This window comes from Catharus ustulatus, chromosome 1, assembly GCF_009819885.2.
Source record: "Catharus ustulatus isolate bCatUst1 chromosome 1, bCatUst1.pri.v2, whole genome shotgun sequence".
Taxonomy (NCBI): Eukaryota; Metazoa; Chordata; class Aves; order Passeriformes; family Turdidae; genus Catharus; species Catharus ustulatus.
The window spans coordinates 106,470,917-106,483,861 of NC_046221.1; the positions used below are offsets into that span (position 1 = coordinate 106,470,917).

The 12,945-nt window shown below is 44.9% G+C and overlaps 1 protein-coding gene across 1 annotated transcript; it reads right to left on the bottom strand.

Moving 5' to 3' along the window:
* Positions 1–415: 415 nt before the first annotated feature.
* On the bottom strand, positions 416–8,290 carry TUBB6 (tubulin beta 6 class V). The gene is made up of 4 exons (XM_033054689.1): positions 8,179–8,290; positions 7,522–7,630; positions 6,289–6,399; positions 416–2,031 (listed from the first exon to the last, which is right to left on the bottom strand). Exons 1-4 carry the CDS (start codon positions 8,233–8,235, stop codon positions 968–970), a joined length of 1,341 nt encoding a protein of 446 aa, XP_032910580.1. The 5' UTR covers positions 8,236–8,290; the 3' UTR covers positions 416–967.
* Positions 8,291–12,945: the final 4,655 nt, after the last annotated feature.

Sequence of the window (12,945 nt, forward strand, 5' to 3'; positions counted from 1 at the left end):
GCTCTTGTGCTTTAACCTTTACCTGGCCATTTGTTTTAACCTGTTTTGGTAGCAAGACATGCACAGCCTCTGTAGGTGTGGTGAGCTTACAAACCCAGGGAGGGAGAGCTGCTGGCACATAGCCTATGTCCCCTGTCCCACCATGATCTGTGGAATATGTGGGTTTCAGCTGGTTGAAACAGAGTTAAGAATAGCATCAGCAGCTGGTGATAGCCAGGAAGACCAGTAAGATATTTGGGTACCACTTTAAACCTCAGGGATTCATGATAAACACATCACAAATGGAAGGATTTCATATATATCATCTGTGATTATTCAGCAGCAGCAAGTGATGAAGTCACATCACACAAATCCAGCCTCTAGCCTGCAGCTCGCTGGGTATTTATGTAGCATTGACTGCCCACAACACTTCTGCTTGAGAGGGTACTATTAATTTTTATTTTATTTTTAGAGGACTGGAATCAAATATCACTGTTAGCAGTTACTGTACAGAATATCTAAAAACTTTTTCTTTTATTATGAATAAATTTTGGTTTTGGCAGTTGAGTACTGTACATTTGGTACAGAATGCTTCAAGCTCACAAGATTTTCTTACTCATAACTGGATGAAAATAGTGCAGCTCTAATTTGCAGATTTTCATGCCTATTTTACATCTTCTCTTCTACAGCTTTAGGGATGATGACCCTAAAGAAAAAAGATCCCAAACTAGCAATCTCCACGTTCAGACTCTCAGGCCAAAGTCTTAACTGAATGCCTTACAATTGTCTCACGACCAGGAATGGCCCACTTTCCAGAAATGCTGAATGTCCTCAGTGATCCAAACGTACTCTGAAGAGCACTTCTAACATCTGAAATTCATGCTCCCTTTTTTATTATTTTTTGAATGCAAGTATGGATTTACAAACCTAATAATCAGAAATCCAGATTTGAGAATTTGGCCTGGAAAAATCTCGCACCTAATTTTTTTTATTCATTGATCTCTTCCTCGTCATCTTCAAACGCTTCCTCTCCATCATTTGCTGTTGCTTCTTGATATTGCTGATATTCTGAAACCAGGTCATTCATGTTGCTTTCTGCTTCTGTAAACTCCATTTCATCCATTCCCTCTCCTGTGAACCAGTGGAGGAAGGCCTTTCTCCTGAACATGGCAGAAAACTGCTCCGAGATCCTTTTGAAGAGCTCCTGGATGGCCGTGCTGTTGCCAATGAAGGTGGAGGCCATCTTAAGGCCACGGGGAGGGATGTCACACACTGCCACCTTGACATTGTTGGGGATCCACTCCACAAAGTAGCTGCTGTTCTTGTTCTGGATGGCCAACATCTGCTCATCGACCTCCTTCATGGACATGGGGCCGCGGAAGACGGTGGCCACTGTCAAATACCGGCCGTGCCGGGGGTCACAGGCTGCCATCATGTTCTTGGCATCGAACATCTGCTGGGTGAGCTCGGGCACCGTCAGTGCTCGGTATTGCTGGCTGCCTCGCGCCGTCAAAGGAGCGAAGCCTGGCATGAAGAAGTGAAGGCGTGGGAAGGGGACCATATTTACTGCCAGCTTCCGCAGGTCAGCGTTGAGCTGGCCCGGAAAACGCAGGGATGTGGTTACCCCGCTCATGGTGGCGGACACCAAGTGGTTTAAATCCCCGTAAGTGGGAGTGGTGAGCTTCAGGGTGCGGAAGCAGATGTCGTACAGAGCTTCATTGTCGATGCAGTAGGTTTCATCCGTGTTTTCAACCAGCTGGTGGACCGAAAGCGTAGCGTTATACGGCTCCACCACTGTGTCAGAAACCTTGGGAGAAGGCATGACACTAAAGGTATTCATTATCCTGTCTGGATATTCCTCTCGGATCTTGCTGATGAGTAGGGTTCCCATGCCAGACCCTGTCCCTCCTCCCAGGGAGTGAGTGAGCTGGAATCCTTGCAAGCAATCGCAGTGTTCACTCTCTTTTCTTACTACGTCAAGCACAGAGTCAACCAGCTCTGCCCCTTCTGTATAGTGTCCTTTAGCCCAGTTGTTCCCTGCACCAGTTTGTCCTAAAATAAGATACAACAGGAAAAGAAAATATACAAAATTATTGGCAAGGTTTGATATTTGCATGTTCAATGGACTCACATCTGTAAAAAATCTGCTATAAATCTGTCAGGTAGATAACTGTGCTCTTCGGTTTTGCCTACATATGTCTCTGGAAGTACCACCATAAACTTTTTATATAGCCTCTGGCAGTTTTCATTAATATCTTTAGGCGGGTTTTTTGTTGGTTTTGTCCGTTTTTTGGTTTTTTGGGGTTTTTGAGGGTTTTTTTTTTGTTTGGTTTGGTTTGGTTTTGTTTTTTTTCTTTTTTGTCATTTTACCTTCCATAAATGCAAAGATAGCCTTAACTCCTTGTTTTGAAAACTTTCACACTCCCAATCCTGATGAATCTGTACACAAGATGACTGTTTAAATGCTTTCTGTCTCTAAGGACCATGATGCATGCAAAGCTAAATCACGGATACATCTGTCTCAATGAAAACGAGAGGTTCTTGGACTGTTCTTATGAGTCAAAGAGAAAGCATTGTCATGCAAGAATAAAGCTGGGCTTCAAAATCCTATTTAACTAATTATGTCAAGAACTATAGCTTTTTTAATTCACGGTTACCTAGCCTGAATGAAAATAGTGATCAACAGGAGCTTCAGGGACATTATCTCAAAAAACTTACAGGTCAAGTGCCTTTTAGATTTTACTGATTTCCTTATAAACTCACTATTCTTTAGGATATGCAGAATGACATGCAAAATTGGATTACTGATATTTGAGAAAAGTGATGAGTCCATCCTTTTCTTCCCAAGGCTTCCCTTCTTGTTTTATGCAGTGTGGATCATTTGCTACTGTCACTATTTTGTTATTGGTTAGATAATGAGGAGGATTAAATTGGGGAATCAGTTTTTTGCTACTCCTGTTCCTCAGTGACTACTATACACACACATTTTGCCCCTGAACTCACGTAGGGTACTCCTGGGACTGGTATTCAGGCAGAGCAATAGTTTCAGAATTAAGAATAGAGCTGGCAAATTCTGTGCTGCTCCCCAAGAGCTTTCCCTCCCTTCCTATTACCATGTCTCATTTCAATTCCCACAGCACCATGTTGGTGCCAAACATATGAACCAGGGAAACTGCTGGCTAGGACACTTCTGAAATCCTATGCAATTTTTTTTCCACTGCATAAATGCTTGGTTTCCTATGGTGTATTTGGTTAGTTAATGCATTGTTCTGTGTGTTGCTATATTTTTCTTTCTTTGAGCCTAGGGAGCTCAGCACTTCCTGTCCAGCTGGGCAAAGCACAAAGTAATATCCTTCCAGAATTAAATATGTTTGTAAGCACCTGCAGTCTTCGTGAGCAGATCCCCTACTATGGATAGGGCAGCACACCAGGATGCATAGAAAGAAGCAGACATCACTCCAAAATGCAGAAGGCATTTACCTCTTCATGGAGGCAAATTCTGATTTTAGGACAACTATCAGCTGCTCCTGTGGCAACACTACACTCCATCCACTAGTCAGCCATGTGCCTAGGGTCTCCAGTGTTTTCATTGGTGATCTCCTACTTCTACACCCAGTTATCTTACACTTCCAGAACCACTGACTCTACAGCACTGTAAGGCTGCAACAAAACCTGGAAATCATGATCACAATCCTGTGAAACTGTACTGGATGCCCTCCACTTATCAGGTACTTACCTACCTGACCTCTGAAAATCTAAGGCAAACACATAGAAATGATAAAATTTCACCAGGACTAAACTGTCTAGATGGACAATGAACCTGTGCCAACAAAACTCAGGATCTGGCATTTCTTTTGCCAATCCTGGAAGCCCATCTCCAGCATCCTGCGTCTGTCATTTGCCAGGATCTAAAGAAGCCTACATGAAGCAATCCCACAACTTATCAGCACCCCTGGCACCTCCAGATCCTTCTTTCACCATGCTGTAGGGTTATCACACATGTTCAGGTTGAGCTGCACATGCAGAGAAGCCATTTGTCTAACAGTCAATTTATTTCTTTAATCCCTAAAATGGCACTTGTTTCCTACAATCTTCTTTTGCTCTACCCTCTTTGCTGCTCAAAATAGAAGATAAATCTGCTCATCTTCTATAAAATATAAGATAAAAGAGCTCAGTAGCTTGCACATTAACACTTAGCAGCCTGGTGTGAACAGCCCTGGTGCAGAACTTGCCTTTGACAGCTATTTTGTGGTTGCCCCCATCAGTTCATACAAATTAAATTGGAGTGGTATCTCTGTAGAAAATCTAGCAAGGCTGTACACAAGAATAGAATGAGAAATGCAAAAATGTGCAAATGAAAACTGGTTAACAGGAGGAGTTCACAGCAGCTCCTGGTGAGCAATTGTGTGCTGTCAGAAGGCCTGCTGCTCTCATACAGCAAGATCATTCCACCTGCAGTTCTTCACCCATTAAATCACTGCCTTGTCAACACAGGCATTGAAGTGTAAGGATTATTTTGTGTTCATCTTAAATCTCTTGCTGGTTTGATACAAATTCCTGTATGTGGAGTGTGTGACCATGTATTCAATACCCCTGCATGAAATCCTGATTGGTGGTCCATGGTTACTTGCTGTGGAGATGTGGGCACATGCAGGATTATACAAGCAGAGGTGGAAAATATCCCCATCAGAATGAGCCCATACAGCCTGGGGTACAGCAAGTATGGGACTGCCAGCTTCTGCCACAAAATCCTTTGTGGGCCCAGGCCAGACTTTTAAAAGAGAAAACAAAATGCTTTGTTGGCTTTTGACACAGAAGATCATTACTTCAGCGCTCAGCCATTCTACATTATTCAGCAGGTTGGGAGGACAGTGCCTGATGCTGGCAGGGGCCTCTGTCAGATACGAGTCGATCACATGCTGTTGGTTCATTGTTATCTTGGCAGGAAGGGAGTACAGCAAACTGGACTATTGTTGGAGATGTTCTGAATTGATTTTGCTCTGGTTTTACTGGTGTTGTGCCAAACTGTAAAGCTCCAGTTCAGGTATTTCCATAGGTCAGATGAATTCACTTGTGTGAATTCGCTTCTGTGGTTTGTGCAGGTAAAAGGGAATGAAAGGGACAACCTGAATAAGAAACAGACTTCATAAAGCTGTCTATATCTATGGCTGTTCTCCCTAAGCTTACCCCTTAAGTGACATGTTGTAACTTACAGACCCTCAACACCACTGCCACGCAGTTTACAGGAGAACAACATGGATAGCATAAAAGTTTGAAGTCAAAGCCTTAAAGGAACTCTGTACGGCTTTTTCACTCCCCTCTCCAACCCAACAACCCAGACTTAAGTTTGCTTTATACCATCCAAATTATGTTTATCTTTCCTCTGTCTGTCCCTGGCTTTGTTCCTTCCTTATGTTAACACTACATACCAAACTGAGTTCCAGTTTAAGCTTGCCTTGACAGAAGGAGATGTGTTTGTGGCTAGTGCAGACTTGGAAACCAAAAGGACATGAAAGTTCTCGTAGTTTTCATTCAGACTTCTCATTTCAGCAAGTGGCTCACTTAGCTTCCACATGCTGTTTCTCCTTTAGTGCAAAGGGACTGATAATGCTTCTGCTTTGTAAGGATGCTCTGAAAGGTAATGTGCGTTTTTAAGCTTAGATGCAAAGTACTACAGAAGTCCAAAGTAGAGCAGTAAAAGTAAAAACAACTCTCTGTAAGAACACTGCAAAACCAGAACATCTCCACATACATTCAGACTGTTCCTCATTATGCTAAAATCTAAACCAGAAACTGGCTACATATGTGTTTTCCATGTTACAGATTATGTTCTCCTGCTGTTACTGTACTGCAAAGATCTACTGAAAAAGTTTAATTACACAACCTAAAAACAACAATTCCAAAAACAAGCATTTAATGTGAATTTAAGTGAAGAGTAGTCTGGCTGGTTTGTGGTTGAGGTTTTCCCTCCCCCCTCCATTTTCTGCATAATTTCTATGCATTTTGTTGTGAAGAATTGGCCTCAGGATTTCTCTGGAGTTCATATATGAAGAAAGCAAATGTACTTTATCTGAATACCATAGGAAACTTCCAGCAGTTTGCTAACCAAAGGAATAATCAACAGAATGTCTTTTTCAGCTAACAGGATGTTTTCACTGGCTTACACATAATTGCAATTCCATTGTTTGCTATTAAGATTTCTCAGTAGGACCACTTTGGAACAGGGAGGTGGAATGCTTTTTGACCAGTCACTTGGTAATCAAACAGCAGTAGAAGAGCTCTGTTTTTTAAAAAGAAACATCCACATACCAAAGATGAAATTATCAGGCCGAAAGAGCTGACCAAAAAGACCAGACCGCACACTATCCATGGTTCCCGGCTCCAAGTCCAGTAAAACTGCTCTTGGTACAAATTTGTGGGCTACAATAAAAAGTAAGCGTGCCCTTAGTGTTCAGAAACAAGCTAACACAGTTACAGCTTTCAATACACAGATACATTACATCTCATATTGTTAGTCTAATATATAGTTCATACATATATAAGCCCCTCCTATACAGAAAGTCATGGTGGTGAAAAACCCACCTCCATAGGAATAAATCAATTCGGCTTGGAAAACAGACCTGACCTAATTTGGGCTCCACAGATTTTACATTTTGTAAGCTCTTTATTAGCAAGAGATATTAGGGCGTTTCTGATTAGACAAAAAACGGTTTACTTGTTTTTTTTAAGAAAGGAGGTAATCTTTTCTGTGAATATCAGGGTGAGTCAAGTGCTTATGTTCAAGTTACCCTAACACATCTCCACAAGCTTTTATGCTTGAAGGATTCTCCTCCACTGAAGGAGCTATTTGGTGTACATGGCAAACAGTAGTAGTCATCACATCTACCACAAAGCACAAAATAAACAATCGGTGTCAAGTTGAATTTGTTCAAGGAAACTCAGGTAAAAAAATGTGATTTAACCCCAGCTGGACAAAAGATGAAACATTCACGCTTACAGGTTCATGTCCCCGGACCAAAGAACTCCAGATCCCCATTTTACGCTGTTCACACCTTTCAACAGCAGAGGACTCTGAGGACTTGGATGCCTTTTGGCATCTTATTAATGGAACAGTTCTCTTATTACCTGTGGCCCAACCCTCTCATTCATGAAAATTAAAGAGAGAGTACTACAGATGTGGGCTCATATAACCAAGAGTTTAATTTGGAGTAATTGAAGAAACGCATTCAGTGAAGTAAGCACACATTTGAAGAGCAAACGCCTACGGTAATGTTAAATAATAAACAAACCTCCACCTCCAGACCCTAAGGACAGCCCCTTGTGCCACTTCTCTGTGTCTGGGGAGATAGCACCCAGCCATCTTAATACTTTGTAAGAAAGTAGGTAATATTTTCTGTAGAGCCAGGCAAAGCTGGAGGGCTAGTGGCATGTGAAGAGTGTGGCCAGACTTGCAATATGACTTCATGAGCCCGCCGTCTTCTGATTCCTGTGCCCCTTCCCACGGAGCCCCCTGTCCCGCACCCTTCCCTGTCCCACACTTACAAGATGATTCATTATAGTAGACATTGATCCTTTCCAGCTGCAGCGCTGAGTCACCGACATAGCCTCCGGCTGGGTCAATGCCATGCTCATCACTTATCACTTCCCAAAACTAAGGGAGGAAAAGCGAGAAGCGGGTTGGGAACTTCCCTGCGGAGCACCGGGGGCGCTGCCCGGCGCTCGGGCCGGGGGTGGCGGCGGTCCCGGGGCAGCTGCCGGATTCCAGGCGCGCCCGCCGCCCCTCCCTGCGCGGCGGGGCAGGGAGCGGGGCCGGGCGGGCACCGGGATTCAAACCCAACGGCCCGGAGGGGCCGCCCAGCCTCTGCCGCCCTCCCCCGCTCCTCAACCGCAGCCTGGCCGGCTCAAACATAAAAACAGCTTTTAAAACAATTTTTATGAAGCCGTCCCCTTCGGTTTCGGTACTTCCCAAGGCCTTTTATGGTCACGGGGAGCGGAGCGATGCGCGGTGCCCCGGGCGCGCCCGGCGCCGCTCGGCAGCGGCTCCTCGGGGCACGGGGAGCGGGGGCGGCCGGCACAGCCCGGCCCCGGTGTGCGGCAGCGCCGGGGGTCCGGCAGCCCCGGGGAAACACCGGGAGCGTCCCCCGGGCGTTCAGAGGCTCCGCACGCGGCGGGCAGGCGGCGGCTCCGCTTCAGGCTCACCTTGGTCCCGATCTGGTTTCCACACTGTCCCGCCTGGATGTGCACGATCTCCCTCATGGCTGCGCCCCGCTCGCCCCGCCGTGCGCCCGCTGTCCCGCCGCCCAGCCCGCTGTGCGCCGCGCCGTCCCGCCGGGCGGTGCTTTATGGGCTCCCGCACCCCCCCGCCGCTCGCCCGGCACCGCCCTCGGCACGGGGGCGACACCGCCCGCTCTGCGGCACCGGCCCTCGCTGTCCCCGGCCGCCGTGGGGTCCCGGGGCGCTCCTCCTGCCTCAGCGGCTGTGCTCACCCCAAAGCCAGCGCAGCAAACTCGGCTGCGGCGTCTCCAGCGCCCGGGAGCCCTCGCCGTGGGGCGGCCGGACATCGCCGCCTTCTCCGTCTCCTGTCCCGTGTCCCCCTGCTCCGACGGGCGCGCACATCGCAGCCTTTGCTGCAGAAGTCTACTTATGTAGAATTTTTTCACAGAGAGGGTGATGAGACATTGGATCCGGCTGCCCAGTGAGGCAGTGGAGTCCCTGGAGGTGTTTAAGGGAAGACGGGAGGTGTCACTTAGTGCCGTGGTTTAGGTACGGTAGTGTTCAGTCATTATTAGATTCGATGACCACTGAGGTCTTTTCCTACCGAACTGATCCTATGGTTCTGTGCTCCTGTGAAGGCACAGCATCCAAAACAATGGGTAGCCCTTCTCTGTGCCTTGCCATCTTCTTCACACAACTCTTAATTTTTTTCTGATGGGTTTTTGGTTTTGGGTTTTTTTTGGAGTGGGTTTTTTTTGTGTGGTTTTTTTTGTTTGGGTGGTTGGTTGAGGTTTTTGGTTGGTTGGTTGGTTGGTTTGTTTGTTTGTTTGTTTGTTTGTTTGTTTGTTTGTTTGTTTGTTTGTTTTGGGGTTTTCTTTTGCCAGTAAGACAAACTTCTGCCTGAAAATTGTAACTGGGATGTCAAGCAGTCTGTGGAGCAATTTTCCTGAGAGCTCATGTCATCACAATACAGAGCATGCCCTGGGATATACAAGGTTTGAAATAGCTTGATTTTTAATGCAAAATGGTATTTTCTTTCCCCTCCAGAGAAGAAGTTATTTCCCACAGCTGCTGAACCTGCTTTATGACCGCTGTGGATAACTGCTGCACAGTTTCCCAAGTAGAGGGTGCTTGCTGTCATGCCAACATGACTCTTCCATGGGATGCCATTGTCTGTGTAGCCTATTCCAGTATGTAGCCCTGTGGGAGACATTCATCTGTCCATGCACATCTGCGCTGCCCAGCCCAGTCTCTGCTGTTGTGCAAGAGCAGCCCGGAGGCCGGAGTTACAGAACCTCCTTATCCACTTGTTGTAAGTTGGCCCAGCTGGGCTTTTTGGTGAACAATCTTGGGTGCTCTCTACAGCTTGAACACAGTCAAGGTAGCTCCCACCAATCGATATATAACCTACAAATAATCCAAAATCTGTGTATTGGGAGGCCACCTGCTGCCTGTCTGCCCTTACGTTGCTGCGGCATGACCGATGTCAGCTCGACTCTGTGCTCTCAGCTCCAGCCTTGCCTTCCCATAAATGTTTTTCAGCAGGGCTTGCAGCATCTTGCAAATGACCTCCGAGTAGCCCACATGCATCATGCTAGGCTGAGTCAAATCTCTTCCTGGCATCAGGGAAGCAGCTGGAGGATCAGGATCAGCATGTTTGCTTTGCAAGCAGCCAGCAGCAGAAGACTGGATACTATGTGCCTTTTTCTCTGCTGAAGGACTCAAAATAAGTGTCCTTCTGTGTGTGATCTGCATTTTTGGAAGAGATCCATGAACAAGTCGTTATTCAGCAGCCTGATTAGTGAGGTTGTCTTGGACATTGCCTGGATCTATATGTCCTTGACTATGCCTTCCAGGCCTGGCTTTCCCCATGCTTTGCAAATCCTCCTGTTTACTGTTCATACCTGCCACCCTCTTGCCTGTTGCTGGTATGCCAGTTTTTAAAATTCAGTAGGTTCCCAGATCCAGGTAGTGGTAAGACTGGGTGTGTGTTCCCAGTAGGCTCACACATACAGATACAGGCATGGCTGGCCATGTTGACTAACCCAAGCAGAAAACACAGCACTCACACAAAACCAAACAGCATTAATGGCCTCATCTTTTTCCCCTCTCTGACTGATCAGGACAGATCCCCATTAATGGAAAATAAATATGTATTTGTATACACAATATGGATCTCTCTATAGCTGGTCTGAGACACTAATCTTACTCTGTTGTTAACACCTGAATTCCAGCTCTTTTCAGTTGCTGGTAAATGCAAATGTTATCCCAGAAGCTAGTTGCTGTAATCAGATCTACAACTATGAACTATGGCTTCATTGTCCGGTGCTGGCTTTAGGACACAGCCTGTTCAGTAGCTGACCTCTGGATCCCCATTTGCCTCATACAGACATACAAACAAGTTCCTCTGGCAGCTAGTCCAGAGTTGTGGCCTTACCAGTAGCTAACCCCACCACAGTCTCCTCAGCAGGTGACTGAAAGCCCCTTGTCTCTCCAGCAGCCAGCTCAGAGATCCTCTGGTCTCTTCACTTTCCTTCCTGGACTCATGGCTGCTCCAAAACTTGACTTCCACCTGCCCTGGCTTGCTGTTTGCTAGTGACTACACAGATTCACATACAGTGTGTGCTCTCATCTTCCCTGCTGCTGCACCTAGAACACACAGGCTCCTGTGACTTGTGGTCCCCATCTCTAATTGGTGGCACTCAGGCTGCGATACACATGTATACACATGGAATATAGATGTCACTCTCACGCACAAAAAATAATTAAAATACAGTTGACAAATACAAGACAGACTGAGATGGTCAGGAGCAAGGTGTACCCAGACAAGCATGCTCACCAACACCCAATTGGGTCACTTTAGCTTTGTAGCCTTTTGTTTTTCTTTATCAAACCATCTTTATCCCCTCTTACCCTCAACTTTGATTCCTCTAAATATCCCAAAAGTTGTCTTGTACAATCCCAAAGATGTTCTTCCCCTCCATGCCCCAGAGACTCCCAACCCCTGCAGGCAACTCCTAGAGATTCTCAACTTCTCTCTATCCATGGAGCCTCTCCCACTGACTGGAGGTGATGGGTGTCACACCAGACCCCAGGCTGAACCCTCACTGAGAGGAGCCAGGGCAGAGGCTCCTTTTCTCTGGATGTGCTATTGGATTTCTCCTGCCTGTGTTCCTTTGTGCTCCTTTCCATTCGTGGAGATAAGCCTTGAATCACGTAATCCAGCAGCAGGTCAAACCCATGTGATCATCTGAATCAAATTATGTTTTAAGAATAAAAGTAAGAAGCAACAAATGGACATAGGTAGGCAGAAAGGGGAAAATAGAAGCAATGAGAATGTGTTTCAGTAGAGCCTTTAATCCACGTGCCTTCTGTTGGCTGCACTGCCAACATCTGTAATCTTTGAAAGGTTTGTCTCGTGTTTGTGAGCAGCAGTTGGTCAAACAACATTTAGAGACCAAGACTTCAGCCAGTTTCCCACACATACAAAATAACACACTGAGGTGTGTATAATGCTGTAGAGCTGTGTGCCTCATGGAGGTGAGCAACAGCTTACCCAACAAATTTGCATGTAGAAATTTTATAGTTACGTAAATAACTTCTAATTTTCAGTCAGACCTGAATCAACTTGCAGCTTCTCCATGTTTTACTGCTGGTAATCTAAAAGGAGACACTTTTGTTGGTCACTGAATGTAGATGCACCTTCAAATCCTTTTCATCCATGCTTGTGTTTACTTAATAGTTCAACTGATTTAGGAGGTGAAGGTGCCATTATAACCTGAGTCCTGCATATTCTTCTTAAGTCTCCACAGACTTGGTCTGGGATTTTAAGGGTACTTAGGTGTTTCAAAACCCTCCTATGTACTTAACTGTCATGGATTACTTATGGCTGTATTTTAAAACTCCACTAAACACCTCTTGGAAATTTAAGGCACCTAAATTTCTCCCTGGGTTCTTCATCTGACTGAGATCCATGAGATTCATTCTATATTTAGATTATTATAGAAACACTGTAAATTCTGTACAATGTATTCTCACTTGTTATATTTGGCTCTCTCAGATATCTCTCTCACATACCTATAATATATTGACCTCTAACCTTCATAGCTCATAGACTTTTATTTATTTCCTATTCACTCCATAGGTTAATTTAATACTTAGAGTATGGCTTTTTTTCCCACCATGCACAAAATAGGAGAAGAACTTTCTTAAGGTTTCCTTTGCAGACTTACTCCTTTTATTGTTGTTCCTTATTTATTTGCTTTTGCAATTTCAACTTAATTTCTGCTGCTGAAAATAATTAATATATATTATATATAATATGTATGCATACATATACATATACATATACATATACATATACATATACGTATACGTATACGTATACGTATACGTATACGTATATGTATACGTGTATATATATATATATAATTTTTATTTTTTTAATATATTACCTGAAAAATGAGTAAAATGTTACAATAGCTACAATCCACCAGCTCAAGTTTGCAGATTTGTGCTCCAGGCAGCCTTTTGAACAATCAGTTTAGGTTCTCTAGGTATCTCTTGCTCCCAATTGTGAAAGCAAAAGACTAAATGCTAGAAGAGGTCCAAACTTGCATTTAAGGGAATGGTGTGACCATTTATGAAAGAGAGGATATGGATAAAGGAATATCTGGCTGCTCGGCCATATCTGGATTAGGCATTTCTAGCTGATAAAAACCCAAGATAGTTTATTTCTACTGGATAACTCTT

Excerpts from the sequence above, each read along its gene's own strand:
- TUBB6 (XM_033054689.1), bottom strand. The coding sequence starts at position 8,235 with ATGAGGGAGATCGTGCACATCCAGGCGGGACAGTGTGGAAACCAGATC. Across the intron at positions 7,631-8,178 it reads GAAACCAGATCGGGACCAAG|TTTTGGGAAGTGATAAGTGA; the intron begins GTGAGCCTGAAG and ends TTCCTCCCTTAG. Across the intron at positions 2,032-6,288 it reads GCCTGATAATTTCATCTTTG|GACAAACTGGTGCAGGGAAC; the intron begins GTATGTGGATGT and ends ATCTTATTTTAG.